At 38.1% G+C, this 19,328-nt stretch overlaps 1 protein-coding gene across 3 annotated transcripts in view; it reads right to left on the bottom strand.

Moving 5' to 3' along the window:
* Positions 1 to 219: 219 nt before the first annotated feature.
* The window catches only part of CREBRF (CREB3 regulatory factor), a 44,138-nt gene continuing 25,029 nt past the window's right edge, over positions 220 to 19,328 (bottom strand). For all 3 annotated transcript variants that reach the window (XM_081135954.1, XM_081135952.1, XM_081135953.1), the window contains 5 exons: positions 17,634 to 17,828; positions 15,776 to 15,965; positions 14,426 to 14,499; positions 10,655 to 10,777; positions 220 to 5,747 (listed from right to left, as the gene is read on the bottom strand). In XM_081135954.1, coding sequence (XP_080992080.1) covers positions 5,632 to 5,747; positions 10,655 to 10,777; positions 14,426 to 14,499; positions 15,776 to 15,965; positions 17,634 to 17,828 — 698 coding nt within the window. In that variant the 3' untranslated portion in view covers positions 220 to 5,631. The remainder of the gene's footprint in view (positions 5,748 to 10,654; positions 10,778 to 14,425; positions 14,500 to 15,775; positions 15,966 to 17,633; positions 17,829 to 19,328) is intronic.

The raw sequence follows: 19,328 nt of genomic DNA, 5'->3' as shown, positions 1-19,328 counted from the left end.
AATTCAGTATGAACTAAACTATGTCCTAAGCTACGAAGAACGCAGGCGTTTATCACAGTGATTCTACGGAACAGCTAAATGTCACTCAAGTGCCCCGCCCCCTTCATTTGGGAATGTCTTTGCAGTGGGTCACCCTGAACAGAGGATGGTTACCTCAGTAAGCGACGGAAAGCCACAGAGACAGAAAAGGGTGAAAACATGAGGCCAACCATTCAAAACCTTTTCATCTTTTTTTATTTTAAATTACAAAGGATGTTGCATACACGATGAGTCTGTATCTGACTAGAAGTGCCGAGGGGTTGGAAGGTGACAGAAAACAAAGGCAACATTGGAATCGCCTTTTCTTCTGGGAAGAAAAACTGCACAACTATTAACCAACATTTAATAGAGTAATTTTTAAACAGCTCATGCGTCAACAAGATAAAATTCTTTCTAGACAAAAGACAAGACTGAATCCAATAAAAAGTTTCATAGCTCCAGCTGGGGGGGCAGGGGAACAAAACCACAGAATATGATAGCGTTACAGACGGGACCCTAAGCAGCTAGGCGAGAGGTTGCCACACTGTGCGAACAAATGCTTTGAATTCTTGCCCTTCCGCTCTTTTGTGACTTCCTAGGCGCGGTCAGCCCTAGCATCACGGTGAACCACAAATGCTAAGTTACAGGACAAGCCCTAGGGGAAGAAGGTAGAAAAGGCAGGCAGTGGAATACAGTGTCATAAAAATGTGCTGGGGAGGCAGATACAGTACACACACACACACACACTTCTGTTATTTGGTTCAGAAAAAAACAGGGTGAAGGGCAAGACACAGTACTCAGTCCCACTCCCATCCACCCGGATTTAATTAGCGACACCATTGTGTTTACAGTTATGAAAGAAGGAAACCTAGTTCACCTAGAACTTGGCACACTGAAATACCCAACTCTGCTGTTCTGCACTAGGCACCAGGTAAGTCTCCAAAATGCTATTTGAAAGTAGTTTTAAGGTTCTAGTCCCTCATGACTACCTCCAAAATCTCTTTTCTGAACAAAAATGGCAATTTGGCAGAATTCAGGTCCTAGGTGCAATTTCTACAACTTCAGTTTACCGAGCATGAGGATTATGCTTCAACACATAACCCTACCTGCCTATGGAAGTGTCCAACTCTCAGTAGTACATTTCAGCATCTTTCCCCAACATGCTTATTCCTTAAAACGAAACAACCATCCCTACAGCTGACTGACGTTCACTGTTACATCCCAATGTGTTTGAAATATTAAAAAAACATGGAGTCATCTTCTCATAATGCCCTTATTAAGATTACAAAGATTACAAAAGAATCCACAAGTATTGCGGCACTGTGTGAGACATCTGTCATGACTCGGGAGGAACAAGGCCGGAGGCCCGTGCAAAGCTGTGGACACGGCCTCAGTCCCACGGGAAACGGTATTCCACAGCAGGCTTCACTAGGCGGATATTGAAACCTTTAACACTGAAAGCAATGCACTCTCAAAATTCAAGTTTCAAGATTTGGAGAGATGCTAACATTCTGTTACATAATGTACTAGAAAATACTCAAACAGAATCTCAGGAAGACTATATAAAGAAAGGGAACGTAAGTTTTTGTTAATTCCTGCTGAAGGCAACTTGAATTCGTCTCTTAGAAAGTGAACTAAATCTTAGCAGCTAAAATATTTTTAAATGTATGGAATAAAGAAAAGCACATCCATTCTTGACATTTTGGTGAATAAACTAACAGCTTTATTAATGAAGGCAAACATCAGATAATTGTATGAATATTATATATAAAAAGAAATCCAAACTAACAGCATTGTATTCCAAAAGTACTGTACTTCTGTTTCTTTTAAAGAGACTTGTCATCTGTTTATAAAACAAACAAAATGGGTACTCTTCTCCTAAAAAAGTCTGGAAAATGAAAGAGTCCATTTCAAGCTGAGGAACAGAACACACCTTTCTTTAAATGCAGACTATTGCGAAGGAGCAAATAAAGTCAAGCATCAGAAGGAAGATGTATGACAGACTCGTGAGTCAGAAAAAAGGGATGTAGTGAAATTACCGCTGCTCTTTCCCCCTCAGATTCAAAGACCATTCAAAACTGGTCTTTCATACAAATATAAAATAGCTCTGAAGAGAGGGAATTTGAAACCGTACCCATCTGAACTCCTTCATGATGTTTTTGTAATAGCTCTGATTCTCTTACCGAAAAGGTCAAAGTGAAAGATTTAGGAAGTGGAAGGGAATGAAGACATTTTGTTTTCATGTACAAGTAAGGCACAATATAAAGCCACATCATAATCTGTCATGAAGAATAGAGGAAGGGACAAGAATCATACATGGTACAGTAGAACAAGCAATCGTATGGACTGAAAAAGTGTGGCACCCAATTCAAAACTGAGACAAGATCTTAACAAGAACGACTGGACAGCATGCTTTCATATGGAGACAAACTCTATAAAGAATCCAGTGTATCTGAAACGAGGAAGAACGTTTTTTTGTGTTTGTTTTTTTGTGTTTTTAAATCATAGTAGTACTAGAGTCAAAGTTTCTATCATTGCTTTTGGAACAATGGGTTGATTTGAGGTGAATTCACAATGCCTTCACTTAAAGTAAGATTCTGGACTTCATTATGAACAATCTGGATACCATGTATGAACACAGAAAACCTTTAGAGAGCTCTTCTCTAATGATCTTCACCCAAAAATACATGCCACGATTTCAAAAACAGAACATGTACAATTGTTGGGGTTTTTACATTACCCTTATAAGATCTGTTTGTGTGATACACTAAACGGATATATTTAATGACAATAGAGGAAGCAGATTATTACTGGCATTAAAGTACAACCATTTCTAGACGGTTTAAAATGCCACAGAGTCCCCTGGTTAAAATGTAAAGCTGCACAGCTTGCCTATGTCATCTTTATGATAAAGTTAAAACAGCAAGAGGATTTAACTTTCACTCTACATTTTACTGCCAGGTTTTATTGAGATCAAGTATCGCTGCAGCATTCTGACCAGCCCAGATTTAGCAGCAAATGGCAGGAATCATATAAAATGCAATTTTTTTTAACAAAGTGCTTTTCTAAGATATACATACATATATAAATAGGTACAAAATAAAGTGTCAACATTAAAAAGCTCAACTATTTAAAAGCTTTTAACTATTTAACTTAAGTAGTACATATAAAACACTGAAATGCAAGGATATGGAATCTACTAAACAGATTCAAAGTCTTTTTTGAAATGCAAGACCAAAAAATCAAATTCTGGTTTGCAGAGAGGAAAAAAGTATCAAAAACCAGAATTTCTAACAGAGCAGCTAGAAAGGGGCAATTTTATAAACCTCATCAGCTGAATCTCTACCAGGAAGTGATTTTCACCTGATTGCAAAACTGCCATATTTTGGAATACGCTTTAATTTGCCAGACACACTCTGTCAAAACTTCATATACTCCCAAATTACAAACTTGTGCTTTGCCTTCTCCCACCTAGAAAGGAAAAGCTTTAAACAATGAACTTCTCTTCTACTCAGCCATCGATCTGAGCTTAGCATCTGTTCAGTGTGAATGCACTAACCAGGTACATTTTCATCAATACACCAGAAACCTGGTGCATCACAGTCACAATGACAAAGAAGCATGTTCACCGTTGCTCAGCTGTTGCTGTGTGTTTTAGACTCAAACCTTTATAAGCTATAGCTTCATGTGCTGTCACTTAAAAATGGGTGGGGAGAAGGGGTAAAAGAAAAAGAAATACACTATACAGACAAAACAGAATTAAAGAATAAATTCTCCGACAGGTAATGGAGAAATAGATACTTTCCCAGCAGCTAGGTCTGAAATTTTTGGTATTATTTTTTCTGGCTAGGTAGGAATTTTTTTTTTAAGTATAGTTTTTAAACTACCAGTTTTCAGAATTCAAACCACAAGATTTGAGAATCAAACAGTAAGAGAGACAGGATGAAAAGATCTTGGGGAAGGTTTATAATGCTGCCATGACACAGAAATTTCTCAAGAGGTAAAGCTTTAACACAGTTAAAACACTGACTAATGAAGCTGTTTTATGTGAGCAAAACAGAGCACCTAAAAACTAAATGTGTTAATATTTCTCAGTTCTAGAAACTATAGAAGTCACATGTAAGTCTGAAGAAGCTAGTTTGAAAATACCTGTACAAAAATATAAAAATCTATAAATTTTTTTGTTTTTAAGTTTGTGTTGATCTTTGAAAATATTACATGCACAATAATACATCAATTGGAAAAGTGGCAACTAAAGAATTAGATATTTTTAGCTTTTCTCTTTCTTTACATATATATATATACATAATACAATAAAAATAATCTGTATTTTGGTTGTTTGGTGGAAGTATACTACAATAAGCTAAATAAACTTTAAATTTTCAAGGTCAAAAACTATTTTATCAATAGCTTACTAAAATGAAATATATTAAAATTTCCTACAATAAGTGCAGAAATAAAAAGACAGACACCTAAATGGCCACCAACTTATCTACTATGGAAGCGAACTAGAGGAACAGCAAAATAATATTTGTATGTGTGGATGCTCCTTCTGTAGATAATTGGACCCAAACAGAAATAAAATTCACAGTTCAGTAAGATCCCTAACCCTGACCTGTCGTTCTTCTTCCCCTTTTAGTCATACATTCATACAGTATCACGTAAGCTGTGCAAAACTTTACTTAGACTGGCAGTTTGCCATATCAGTTGCATTTGTCTTTGGTACAAAAAATAAAACAATCGCAGTAATGTGCAAGTATTTGTCTTCTTCCGGTCAAATACCGAAATAGGAGTTTTCTAGAGCCATCTTTTTTTTGTTTTTTGTTTTGTTTTTTTATACAATACACAGACTCTGTGGCATATATCTACATTTCAACATAGTCCTATATACATTCAAAAAATTTGAAAAAGAGTTGGAACAAAAAAACATTTAAACCCCATAATTTTTCCATCTATATATCTTGTTTTTCCTCATTAGGGTTTTCATCATACAAAATATTACCAGTTTTATAGTTTCCCCAAAATACAAGGCACAAAGAATATGCTTTTTTTTCTTACTTGCACAGACATTATATATATATTTATATATATATTTATATATACCATATTGAGCTCGGAAAATGAACATCTAATATGGCACATGGGCGTGAGTGCTGGATTGTGCCATGTACAAGTGACATTAATGGTTGTGGAAAATGAGAACAAAAGGCAATAATTCTAAAAACAATCTAAACTGTTTTTAAAAATGCTTCCTCGATTTTTTGTGTGTGGTTCAGAGCATAAACCTGCTACAATATTTGGCATTTACTAATATCTTCACCCTTCCAAATGTTTTGCTTTAACAGATTTTTGAAATCTTTATCTAAACGTTTAGTTAGATGTATGAGTTTCAATTCTGATGCCAGTAGCAGTTGTAACTGTGGTTTATGCTCTGAAAATGCAATAATCAAGTATTTTGGATCATGCGTCACTTATGCTACTTAGTTCTTAAAACGATGTAACCTAATTGTAAATGTTTACATAATGCTAAACTGACATGCAAACAAAATGTAAATTTACAATGAATAACATGACAAACTCAGGCGTTTCTGACCAGTGGTCCAATGAAGCTGATTACACTTTTGACGTTGGTATCCTTAGTCCTACAAGGCCTCCGGTGGGATTGCCTTCCGCGGTCTTCTCTAACACTTGGTTCACAAATTCTGAGGTTTGCCCAGCAACTGGGAGGCCTGAGGAAAAGAATAAAAGGCTCTTAGACACAGGATGGAGAGGGCACAGATAAGACGGGGTGGCCCTCCGTGACACGGGTCCCAGCCGAGGGCTCTGCTCCTTGATACTGCAGCCCCAAAATAATTCCAACCACCACCAGATGAAAGCCCCCAATTTAAGATTAGAAGGGTCAAATCAAAAACAACCATATAGAATGGTTAATCAACATTTTAAAGTGGGGTAGATGACAAATAATAACAGTCCAAAAGACAAAAATGCAGAACTTGCAAATATCAGACAATACATACAAAAATGAAGCTATAAAAATGGATCATACAGTGAATGACATAAAAAGGCAAAAAAAAAAAAAAAAAAGCCATATGAACAAATTCTAACTTTTTTTTTAAAGAGTAAAGGGTGTTTTTTTTTAATATATCTTCATTGATTTCAGAGAGAGGAATGGGGAGGGGGGGAGAGAGAAACATCAATGGTGAGTGAGTCATTGATGGGCTGCCTCCTGCACGCCCCCTGCTGGCGGATCGAACCCTGACCGGGAATCAAACCCAAATCTCCTGGATCCTAGCTGCTTAGCCACACCCGGCCGGGCTCTAACAGATTTTTTGATGACAGAACTAAAACCGAACATCTAACAAGAAAAAAATGAGCTAAACTCACTTACTGGAGAAAAACTGCCCAATTCCCTAACAAAGAAAATCCAATTATGTATTATATGTAAAAATCTAAGAGTGAATTCTATGGTATACAAGTCAGAAATTTAATTTAATTTAAAATGTTTTTTAAAACAGATGTATCTAATGTTAAGTGATTCAGAAAGATGGAGACTAAAAGGGTAGGCAAAGGGATACCAAGCAAATACAAACAGTAAGGAAGCTGCATTCATGATTGCAGTGTCAGACAAGACTTAAAGACTATATTCCACTATGACGATCTAGCAGTAAGGAATCCTATTCAAACGTCCCAGCATCCAAAAGCAAGACCACAGAAAACACGAGAAGACACTGAAGCACATTAGTGGGGCCTTGCTCAGTGCTACATAAGGCAGATGGACACCCCTACAGAAATAAAAAGGGAAAATAAGACCTAATTAAGCACATCTGATTGACATGTATGAGAGTCTTACTATAAAAGAGAAAATATACCTTCTTTTTCAAAAGCCCACAAAACATTTAAAGTTGTAATCATATAGTAGGTAGCTAAAAAACCTCAATAAATCACAAAAAATAAAAGTTAGTAATGAAACTAGAAAATAATGATCCCTACCTTCTGGAAAATTTTAAATATCTCTCAAACAATTCTTAGGTCAAAGAGTAAATCAAACCTAAAATTTCAAAGAATTCAGAAAAAAAATATGACATGTCAGAATTTATGAAATTAATTAATTAAGCTAAAGTAGAGGTGGGAAGAAATTTCAAAGGCTTTTAATGTTATTAATGAACAAGAAAATAAAAAGAAATGAATTAAGCATTTAACTGAAGAAATTAGAAAAACTGATAAATTCAAGAGCTGGTTCTTTGGGGGATTAAATAAGACAGTATAACTAACTGACTCAAGAAATAAAGAACACAACAGATATAAAATAAAAAATGAAAATGGAACACTAGCCACTGATACAGAGGAAATTAAAAAACAAAGACAATTTTAATAAATTTGAGGGCCTGGAGGAAGGAGATAATTTTCTAGGAATATATAAATATCAGAGAGGACACAGAGGATGTATTCAAAGTTAATCACAAAAAAACCCACTGGGCCAGATAGTTTTAAAGAGTGTTCTACCAAACCTTTAAGAAAAAGAAATGCCAATGTATTTTAAACTGCTCCAGAGGGGAATCTGGGAAGATGGTTATATGACAACATAGATTTTTAATCTCAATTCCCCAGAGCAACTAAATAGCAAAACCATAAACCCATGGAAAATTAAGTGACAAAGTATCTCCATGAACCCAAAATTCAAGAGGGTGGGAAGAAACTACGAAAAGCTATAAAACCTGCATGGTATTAACAATATCAATATTTATGCAGGATGAGTCAAAAGGAAGTAATGGACCTGAGAACAAAAGAAGTCTGAAACAGCCAACAGGTGAGTCTCTGGAAGGCACAGGAAGCCAGCATGAGAACAGCTGAAACTATGAGAGACTCTGTCCAACCAAACAGTGAGTTCAGGGTGAGCGCAAGGAGCCCACAGGAAGATGGGAAGGGGCTGCAGCAGTCTAGCCTGTGTGAACTCAGAAACTGACCAGCTACGACCCTCTTGCAGGGCAGGAGCCAGGATTGATAATCAAAACTGAGCAATACAGGGACGATAGGGAAGAAATGGTCCAGATAAAATTGGGGGGGGGGGGGGCAGAATAAGGAATCTCAGAAAGAAAGCTGCCATGTGCACTAGTGTGACAAGGCTGGCTCTGCCACAAATTCCTCCTCTTGCCTTCACCTGTGGCCTAGTGACATTCAAAAGCATCAAAGAAATCCCCTCACACCTTTTGCTTTTGTACTCCACCTTGACCCCCATGAAAGGCACTTGCCCTGGTTTATTTCTGTCTGTCTCCTTCCCACCTGCTTGCTTGGGCCTGCTCCCTTAGTCTCCCTCCATGTGGCCTCACTGTAGCATGCACTGACTTTGTCTCTCTAGGATAAACTTAACTTTTCTTTTTGTTAATCTTTACCTGAGGATATTTTTTCCACTGATTTTTAGAGAGAGTGGAAGAGACGGAAGGAGGAAGAAAGGGATAGGGAGAGGGGAGAGAGAGAGGGGGAGACATCAATTTGAAAGACACACATTGATTGGCTGCCTCCTGCATGTGCCCTGATTAGGGCTGGGGATCGAACCTGCAACCCAGGGATGTGCCCTTGACCAGGAATTGAACCCATGACCCTTCGGTATGCGGGCCAACACTCTAACCACTGAGCAACACCGGCCAAGGCCAGGATAAACTTTTTTCCTGCTCCTCTCCTGTGTCCTCTCTTGTGGCTAGACATGAATGACCATCTCATGAACAAAATACAACACTTTTTTTTTTTACATTAACTGAAAACGGGATTCTGTGAAGTTTGAAGTTAGAAAAGCTATCGCGAACAAAACTTTCTTTTGCAGTTCAAAATAACTAAATTTCACATACAAATAAGTAACAGAAAAGTATCAAGGTCAAAATCCCATAAAAAGTTACTTAAGACAAAAGAAAATAAGAAGATTGCTACAAACAATAAAAGTCTGCCTAAAAGGCATAAATAGCCACAAAATGGATGAAAACCATAACCCATTATTATTATGGTTCAAAATGAACTAGAAGACATTAAAGAAAATGATATAAGATATGAAAGAACAACATAATGATAAATAAAAAAACTCAGAAGGTGACAGAATTCAGAAAAGAATTAGAAATAAAAGGAAAAATTAACTCTTAAAATTAAGGCAAAACTAAAAGGAACACAAGAGCAAATAAATGTAACGGATAATGCTTTTAAGAGAAACACAGGGGACAGGGAGAAAGAATTTGAACACTAAAGGCAGGCAAAGAAGCCCAGCCAGGCGTGGCTCAGCAGCTGAGCGCCCACCTAGGATCCAGGAGATCTCGGTTTGATGCCCAGGTTGTGGGCTCGATCCCCAGTGAGGAGCGTGCAGGAGGCAGCCAATCAATGACGACTCTCTCATCATTGATGTTTCTGTCTCTCTCTCTCCCTCTCTGAAATCAATAAAGATATAAATAAATAAAATAAAGGCGAAGAAGATCCAACCCACAAATAACTCATTAGTCCCTGAAGAAGAAAACCAAAGCAAGGGAACAGGCCAAATACTAAAAACACTGGAAACAGCACACTGAAAGAGCACAGTGCACATGTGAGAATAGCAACCTAAACGGCCAGTGCCAGGACACAGCCTACTAAAATTATTGGGATTTAAAGAAAAAGAAAATACCCTGTTGGCATCTAGGCAAAAACAGCAAATGACTTATAAGGGAAAAAATTAGGCAATTATTAGCTTTTCAATAGCAACTCTTAGTTCCAGAGAAAAATGGGGAAACATATTTAACATACTCAAGGACAGAAAATTTGAGTCAAGGGTTTTGTATCTAGTGAGACCGACTTTTAGATGTGAAGGGCATGCACAAACGCATCAACAAAGAAGGCCTTTACATTAAAAAATAAGAAGGCAAGAAGAATTTTTTTCTTATAATATTAAATTCCTCCCTCTACCTAACAAAGACAGACGGAAAAGAACTTTGGAGAACAAGAAACAAAAGACAGAAATGCGCTGAAAGATCACAGAACGAATGCTGTTGAACAAAGGACGTGTGCTCCAGCTGAGGCAGCCCTCGCCGCTGCAGGGGCTTCATGGGCTGCATTCTGCTGTGGTGCCCTAGGGACGCCCCACATCTGTAAGGGATTTGCTCCCGCGGCTGCTAAGCTCCTGGGCGCTTGCGTTCTCACGTCCACGCCTATGTTAGCTACCTGTGCTCTCCCTGTCAGGTGACATTGTGCCTGACCTCAGGATGCCTACCTCTCTGTTCCTCCCCATGTTGTATCATCTGTTTGGGAATGGAAACCAGACAGTCAGGTTTGTTAGAATCCTGTGGGGTGAATTAGGGGTAAAACGAGTAGATAAGTATCTCAACTACAGTAAAGACCGCAGAGTCTTAACAGCTCAGGGATCTTTATTTTCCTTTTCCTCAGAGAAACTTAAAGTCAATAGAAGTTTATCTTTCCTAAGAGTTAGAATAGTTCAGCGATGAGTCCTAAAGACAACATGTGGCAACCAGCAGTGTGTGTTTACGAATGCTAAATCTCAAAAGACAAAACTACTCATAGCGAGAGTAACTACAATGAAAGCACGTGAGTTTTCCTCACCCTTTTGAAGCCTGGATTTTCCACTACATGTTATTATTTATTATTAATTATCCAATATTCTTCTTACCAAGAGTATCTTTAATGAGGATTTCAAGCTTCTGCCCCATGTTGGGTCCTTTCTCCTCTCTTGGATTCTGTACTCGGTTTACAATCTCTTGCTTGATGGAGTTGATTACAAACAACAAATTATCTGTAAGACAGAACAAGACACTTGGAATGTGTCACTAACATAGAAGAATTTGCTTTTAATTATGTAATAACAGATACTCAATTAAAAATGGAGAATGTGTAAGAAAACATTAAGCAGTGATAGTTATAAGCTTTCTTATCTAAACAGACTAATTTCAAATGATGTGCCACTTTTGATAACACACTGCAAACATGTATCAATGTACACTACCCCGTAAGCAACTTGCCCTACTTGTCCTCAGAGCTTCAAGACCTATGATAGTGCCTGGTATATCCATTCATAAGATCTTAGTAAGTGTTTATTAAATAAATCAAAGTCCTTCAAAGACAAAAGCTTTAAGAACAAATTTCCCTACCTTAAGAAGCTTAAAAAGAAAGAGCAGAGTTAACTAAAAGTAAACAGAAGGAGGGAAATAATAAAGATAATAGCAGAAATCAATGAAACTGAACACAAACACGTAATAGAGAAAGTTAATAAAGCCAAAAGTTGGTTCTTTGAAAACATCAACAAAATGGATGCCCTCTCCTATCCCCATCCCCAGCTAGACGGGTCGATCATCTATATCGAGAATGAAAACAGGGCTATCACTTCAGAATCTAGAGCCATTAAAAGGACAATAAGAAAATGCTCTTCCAACAAATTTAACAACTTGGATGAAACGGACAAATTTCTTGAAAACAAGAAGAAATGGAAAATCTGAACAGCTTGTTTCTACTAAGGAGTTGAATTTATCAAAAAATACTCCCCAAAGAAAACCCAGATGGTTTTAATGGCAAATTCTACCAAATACACAAGAAAGAAATAAAACTAATCTTAAACTTTTTTTAAAAGATAAAGATTATGGTTTAATTCATTCCATAAGGCCAGTATAGTCCAAATACCAAAACCTGATAAAGACAGTCTGAAAAAGAAAAATCACAGACTAATATCCCTCTTGAATATAAACACAAAAATATTTAACAAAATATTTGCAATAGATCCTGCTATAAAAAGCAAAATACATCATAACCAAGTAGAGTTTATTAATAATGCAAGGCTGGTTTAATATTAAAAAATCAATTCATGTAATTCACCATATTAACAGGTGAATATGTAACATATTTGCAGGGGGGAAAAATAACAACATGATTATTCCAATAAATGTAAAAAACCCTGTATGACAATACTCAACACCCATTCATGATAAATGAAACTTACTCAAAATGACAGAGGGCATCTCATCTACAAAAAAAGCCTACAGACATCATCATTAAAGGTGAAAGGTTCCCTCCTCCCCCAAGACTACAAACAAGGCAATCACCATTCAGTGTCCTAGACATTGCAATAAGGCAATAAAAAGAAATGAAAGGCATAAAGATCAGAAAGGAAGAAATAAAACCTTCCCTATTTAGCCCTGGCCAGTATGGCTCAGTTGGCTGGAGCATCATCCTGTACACCGAAAGGTTGCGGTTTGATTCCCAGTTGGGGTGCATTCGGGAGGCAACCAATTGGTGTTTCTTTCTCACATCAATGTGTTTCTCTCTCTCTCTCCCCCCCTCCCCCCTTCCCCTTTCTCTAAAGTCAATAAAAACATACCCTTAGGTGAGGACTAAAAAAACCCTCCCTATTTGAAGATGATAATTACTTCAATAAAAATCCCAGAGCATCTGCACACCTACTACTAGAACTGACAAACAAATTTAGCAAGATAAGACATAAGAGCAGTACTTAAAAATCCATTTTATATGCATTCATAATCAGCAAAATGTTTGAAACTAAAATTTCAAAAACAATTCCATTTACAGCAGTACCAAAAAATATAACATACCCAGGAGTAAATCTTGCAAAAGATGTTCAAGCACTCTATACTGAAAACTATAAAAGCAGGTGGAGCAAAATTAAAGAAGACTTAACAGATGGAAAAGAGATACCAAGTTCATAGATTGGGAGACTCCATTTTGTTAAGATGGCAATTCTCTCCAAAATGATCTACAGATTCAAAGCAATCCCAATCAAATTTCAGTAGGCTTTTTTAAAAAGGTGATACACTAATTCTAAAATTTATATGGTCATGCAAAGGACCTAGAATAGCCAAAACAACTTTGAAAGGAAAGGACAGAATTGGAGGAGTAGCGAGGACTAACACTACCTGACTTTAAGATTTACTATAAAATACAGTAATCAAAATAGTTTATATAAAATAAAGGTAGACAAATAGATTAATGGGACAGAATATAGCGTCTAGAAGTAGACCCATACATACATTGTCAATTGATTTAACAAAAGTGCATATATACAAATGCAAAAATATATAGCCACAGAGATGTACATAATTATGGATAAATACATTAACTGAACAACATAGAGATAGATGGCAACATGTGTCCAAAGAAACATAGACCCACAAGGCTCCCAGTGGCCCACCACATTCCCTGCAGTGTGAGCCAGCTGGGTTCTAAAAGACATACGAATGCCATGACATTGCAATAATTATATCTATTTTACTCACAGAGCTCAAGATCAAAATGCTTCAATAGCAAGAAATAGTAATAAGAAAATGGGATAGATTTCCACTGCAAGAAGCCAACTATTATTTTACCTAATTCACTTACTTGATTAAAGTGGCCATTAATAAATAAAAACATCAGTTCATTTAACAAGTTGTAAACTTCACAGCTAGAAATCCTCTTTCTGCCCTCACAAATAGAAATGAGATAATCATGATCAAGGATTAAGAAAAACTACACAAAGTTTATGAGCACCTATGTGCCAGACATCATGCTGCACTTAAGAAAATCTCTAGAAACAAATAATAATTGATCATTCTGCCACTGTTTCACTTTACAATACAACTTAAAGAGCTACACAGTGAAGCTCACCATTTTAGAGGCAAAGGAACATGCAAACTCTATGATACCAAGCTTAAGGAACAATAACAGAGCACGGGGGAACGGAGGGACACAGATCAAGCCAGAGCTTCCTAACCCCCTACTGGGCTGTAAAGGGTTCCAGGTGTATGAGAGTGGTCCTCTCAGCCCACAGGGGCCTCTTTCTATAAGCAGCCTACTCTGTTCTATTCCAGGATGCTTAGAGATGATAATTTTCTACATGTGCCATGATGTGAAAGATTGGGAAGTACTGATCTAAAGCAAGGATTCCCAAATATATGCTAGGATGGTTGCATAAGAGTAACTAATGTGATGTTAAAAATGTAAATTCCTGGGTTCTCCTAACACAGGTTCCAATTCAAAGGATCTGAGGAGAAGCCTAGGAATCTGTATTTCAACATGTACACAGACAAATCCAATGAGCAATCAAATTTGTAAGCCAGAGATCTAAACTGTCAACCCAAATGCTAAAATAAACAGTAGGCAATAAATTTGGCTAACCCAGCAACAGAACTGTAAAACGAAAGTAAGAAATTACTATGCTAACAAGTAAATGAGCTCTTCAGGGCAGAGATGAGATCAGGCTAGGGAGCCACAGATGGAGACACTCACACTAGCACAGGAATGAATGAGAGCAGATAGCTTACTGAATGGATTAACAAAAAGGAAGCTGGCCTAAAACTGGGCAGACTATAGGGAAAGCAAATAACAAAACCAAAGAAAAACAGAGTGGTCAGCAAAATAACAGGAGGTTAATCAAATTCTTAAAAGTTTAGGTTACCATATTCTGTGTTGAGGCCCCACAATTTCACTTTATTAGCTTCATACTGGGCTTTTTTCTTTAACCGACAAGCCCTGTGAAAGGAAGCAGCAATTAGTTCACTTTTTTTAAGTGAAAATCTAGAATATACTTCTCTTTACTGTCATTTTCTAATAGCAACCAAAACCCACTGCCTACCGATGTTTATATTAAGTAACTCAAAAACCCACAATATAATTATTTATCCAAACTGACTTTTAAAAATTTTAAGCATATTCAAAAATAAAGCTTTTGGGTGAAGAGGATCTTAATACGTGGTGATGGGAGAAGATATGACTTTGGGTGGTGGGCACACAGTGCAATATACAGATTTGTAACATAGAAACCCACACCTGAAACATGTATGTTCATATTAACCACCGTGACCCCAATAAATTTAATAAAATAAATAAAGCTATGACCAGTGCACTGAAATAAACAACCGACAATACCAAGTGTTGTGAAGTAAGTGGAACCCTCATATATTGCTGGTAGGGATGTAAAATAGTACCCACAGCTACTTTGGAAAACAGTAATTTTTTAAAAATTTGCTTTATTACTTTGGAGATAGCTACTTAGACAGTTTCTTATAAAATTAAACATACATTCCTGGGAGATGAAAACTTATGCTCACACAAACACCTCTAAGTGAATGTCTATGGTGGCTTTACTCATAATTGCCAAAAAATGGGAACAACCCAAATGTCCTTCAACTGGTGATAGGTAAACTGAAGTATATCCCCACGAAGGAATACTACTCAGCAATAAAAAGGAACCCCTCCTCCTCTCAGCAACATGGATGAAACTCCAACGCACCACGTTAAATCAAAGAACTCAGAGTCAAAAGGCTACATGCAGTATGACTCCATCTACATGACATTCTAGAAAATGCAAAACTGTATGGACAGAACACAGATCCGGGGGGGGCTGTTTATGAAGGGCCATGAGGACATTTTTTAAGATGATGAAAATGTTCAATATCTTGATTGTGGTGGAGCTTATAGGATCGATGTGTTTATCAAAACTCACAGAAGTGTACCTTAAAAGGGATGAGTTTTAATTATTACGAAATAAAACACAAAGCTATGATAATAATTTTCATTGCCATACTAGACTTGAGTCCATTCACCTCTCCCCTTTAAAAACTTTTTCCATCAAGCATCAATTCCACCTCTACTTTCACAGGAAAATTATCATTCTCTCATTGTAGTATTTGTAAAAGTCTATTTCTAAGTAAATGGTTGCGGGAAGATGAGCTTCTCTACAAGCTCAGTGCAAGCCTAGCCTCATCTCCTGGACTCCATTCGCAGAGTGAACGTGACCAGCATTTACCTGGAAGCCAGCTTATTCTTTTCCTTCCTTGACCGGGGCCGGGCAGTTAAGGGGAGCTCACTGACCGGAGTCAGGTCGCTGATCACTTTGTTTAGTTTCCGCAGCTCATTGCCTATCTGCAGCAGCTTCTTAGGGTTTGGAGTCAGGTCTTCTACATCAGTTCTCCGTGACTTCTTTACTGTGTATTTTCCTACAGGTGGTTTAAAAGAAGTTTAAGTTACACCATTTTATTTTAACAAGACATACATTTTCTATAACCATATTTTAAAACCATATCCCCACCCCACCCCTCTTTTCTTGTTCAGAAGTCTCAGCATGTTTCAGAAGTCTCAGAATGTTAACAACCTGTGCTAGAAGGGCTAGCCACCTCTCCTTCCCACCTTGTGACTGCAAGAAATGGGGGCACTATGGTCAGCTCCAGCCTTTTCCAAGTCCTTCTCACCTTAAGGTTTCTATCCCCAGTATGACAGATTCTTATGATTGGCATGGCAGTAATAAGCACCTCAAACTTTAGGATCGGAGTGCAAGTTCACCTGCGCGCAAAAATCAGGGCTAGGGTATAATATATAGTCAGGAAAAGATTTTGGATATTTTACCCAAACTGAGATGCTTTGATGCTCTTGTATTTGACTCAAAAGTGCACCAAGTGCCCGGCCAGTGTGGCTCGGCGGTAGAGTATTGACCTATGATCCAGGAGATCACAGTTTGATTCCACAGGCCAGGGTTTTGGGCTCAATCCCCATGCAGGAGGCAGCCGATCAACGACTCTCATTCATGTTTCTGTCTCTCTCTCCCCCTCTCCCTTCCTCTCTCTGAAATCAATAAAAAATATATTTAAAAAAAAAAAGTCGACCAAGTAAAGGCTGCCTTTTGAAAGCTCGTCTTCAGTTAGTTTGGTACATAATGTCATGGAAGACTCCAGAGGTCCTGCCCTATCACTGCGGGCAAGCGGGACTGCTCTTCAGAACCACACTACAACACAGAACTTTCCTGGCATTCTCCACATGCCATCTGAACCTATATATTGATCCTGTCTTTTCACTGTGGTAGAAAAATTGCCCTGAAGGCAAAAACTGGGTTTTTATTCATTAAGAGACGGTAAAGTGCAGACCTGGGTACCAGTGGAAAGGGAAACTGAGGCACAAATATACTTCTGGCACAATTACGGTGTCAAAAATGCTTAGCAACTTAAATGTGAGGCATGAGTGACTAAACTGTGTACTGAGCACCAAGTTTACTAGTGCCCTCCACTTTGGGTTAATGTAAAATTATAGAACAGATTTTAGATTAACATACAAATAACATTTATGCAGAAGAAATTCTATTTAATTACATCGACCTGGGTTCACAATTCGAAATTTGACCTTAGAGTATAAGCTTCTCCCGACCCTTATTTTCCACTCCTCTGTCTCTACTCCTTTCTTACCACTATTTTTCCTCTCTTTTCCCTCCCCCTCCTCTTTCCTCTCACCACTGTTGATCCCAATCTCCCAGTTTATATTAGGCCTGGAGACTGGATGACAATGGAAGTGAACACTGGAGCCCGTTCTCTTTCTCGCCAACCCTTCTGGTTTATAGCAACTGTGACAGGTCAGGAATCAGCAGTCTCCTGATCATTTCCTGGAAGTGACTAGAAATGAAACAGTTTTTACATAGGCCTTTCTCCCTGTTTAGGTGATGGCTCTTGACCCTGGTAAAACCTATTTGTGAGTGAAGAGTGGTCATAGCAAACACAGCAGCTCTATGCTCCCCTCTCAGTTTGCTAGGAAGGTTTGGGCACCTACATACAATGATTAAACACTATGGTTTAGTATCTCTGTGCGAAGTGACACAAAATATTTGACAGCAATCCGCTTACCGTGATGTAAGCCATTTTTCTGATACACATTACTTGGCAAGGTGTCTCGGTTCCACTCAGATGGCCTTAGCATCCTCTCCTGCTGCGCTGGGGTGAGTTGTTCACTATATTCCCAGAAGTACCTTCTTTTACCTCTCTTCCGAGACGATACTGAAGTCATCTCCTTCAAGTCTTCCACGGAATCATTTTCATAGCCTAAAAAACAGAAAGACCCCCCACCCCAATTTTTCAGTTCCATAAATTTCAATACACCAATCAGGACAAACAACAAGATACTTGATACATTTCTATTCATCTGAAAACATTGCTGTTTATCACTGGCATGTCAAAGATAATAAGCCAGGCCCATAAAATAACTTTTAATGTAGAAATCTCTAATTCATAAAATACTCAGAGATTAAAAGCATAGATGACTACACTATCTCCCTGGGGTTTCTCTTCAGTTTTTATAAGTTAGTACACAACACTTTGTATCTTCACGTAGGACTGAGAGAATGATGAAATACAGCTACAAGAATGTCAAAAGCACCATAAGGTAACAGTACTTAGCCACTAGTGATCTTAAATGTCTTCTTTTTAATATTTATGCCTCTGAAACATCCCCAGACCGAAAGCTATGTGCATTTCTGGGCAGAATTCTGTGAGGGAGCAGTGGTTTTCTTCGACCTCCCACCCCACCCCTTTTGTAAAAGTACACTAATGACAGTTCTCTCACAGGCTATTAAATAAAAACTTATATGCCTGTTCTAACATTTTACTGGAAACAATTTGCATTTACTTCACTTTTTTGTTGTTGTTAATCCTCACGGAGGACATTTTTTCCATTGATTTTTTTTCTTTAGAGAGAATGGAAGGAAAGAGGAAAAAGGCGGGGGGGGGGGGAGGGAGGGAAACATGGATGTGAGAGAGACATATTGATTGACTGCCTCCCCCACGTGCCCCAACAGGGGCCCGGAATTAAGCCAGCAAACTAGGTACACGCCCTTGACTGGAAATTGAACCCGAGATCCTTCGGTGCGTGGGCCAACACTCTAACCACTGAGCCACACTGACCAGGGCATTTACTTCACTTTTAAATAAGTTATTTTCCTTACTAATGGGAAGTTTCAGAAAACACTTAGTTCTGAGCTGCTTGAATGATTGGTCAGCCCCAATACAGGATGGCCTATCAATCTCAGATTCCCTCAGAGGATGCCCACCCGTGTATGTACTCCGTGTATTTAGGACTAGGAACATGGGGTAGTGAGGATGAGCTAGGCACAGGATGCACACAACCCTAAACCTAAGGTGGCCAGAAAAAATTGGGCAGCACTGGCCAAGCAAAATGACTACTTTCCCTCCTAAAAACGTGACTCCTCTGGAACTGACATTAAGAAAGTGATGACATCTGAGCATTTGGGGGGGGGGGGATTAGAATTTTACCAGGTTTTCTACAGATTAAGAATTAATTAAGATATGATTCCATTTACATGACATTCTAGAAAAAGCAAAATTATAGGGACAAAGTGACTGCCAGGAGTTGAGGGTGGAGGGAGGGGCTAACTATAACGGAACTCGAGGGAAATTAGGGGGGGCTGTCCAAATTCTTCTGTGTCTTGATTATGTTGGTTACGTGATGACACGCACGTGTCAAAACTCACAGAAGTGTGCCCTTAAAGGGGGTGAATCTTACTGTGTGAAAAGTATACCTCACTA

Source organism: Miniopterus schreibersii, assembly GCF_964146895.1.
Source record: "Miniopterus schreibersii genome assembly, chromosome: 4".
Lineage (NCBI taxonomy): Eukaryota > Metazoa > Chordata > Mammalia > Chiroptera > Miniopteridae > Miniopterus > Miniopterus schreibersii.
This window is presented reverse-complemented; position numbering and strand designations above follow the sequence as displayed.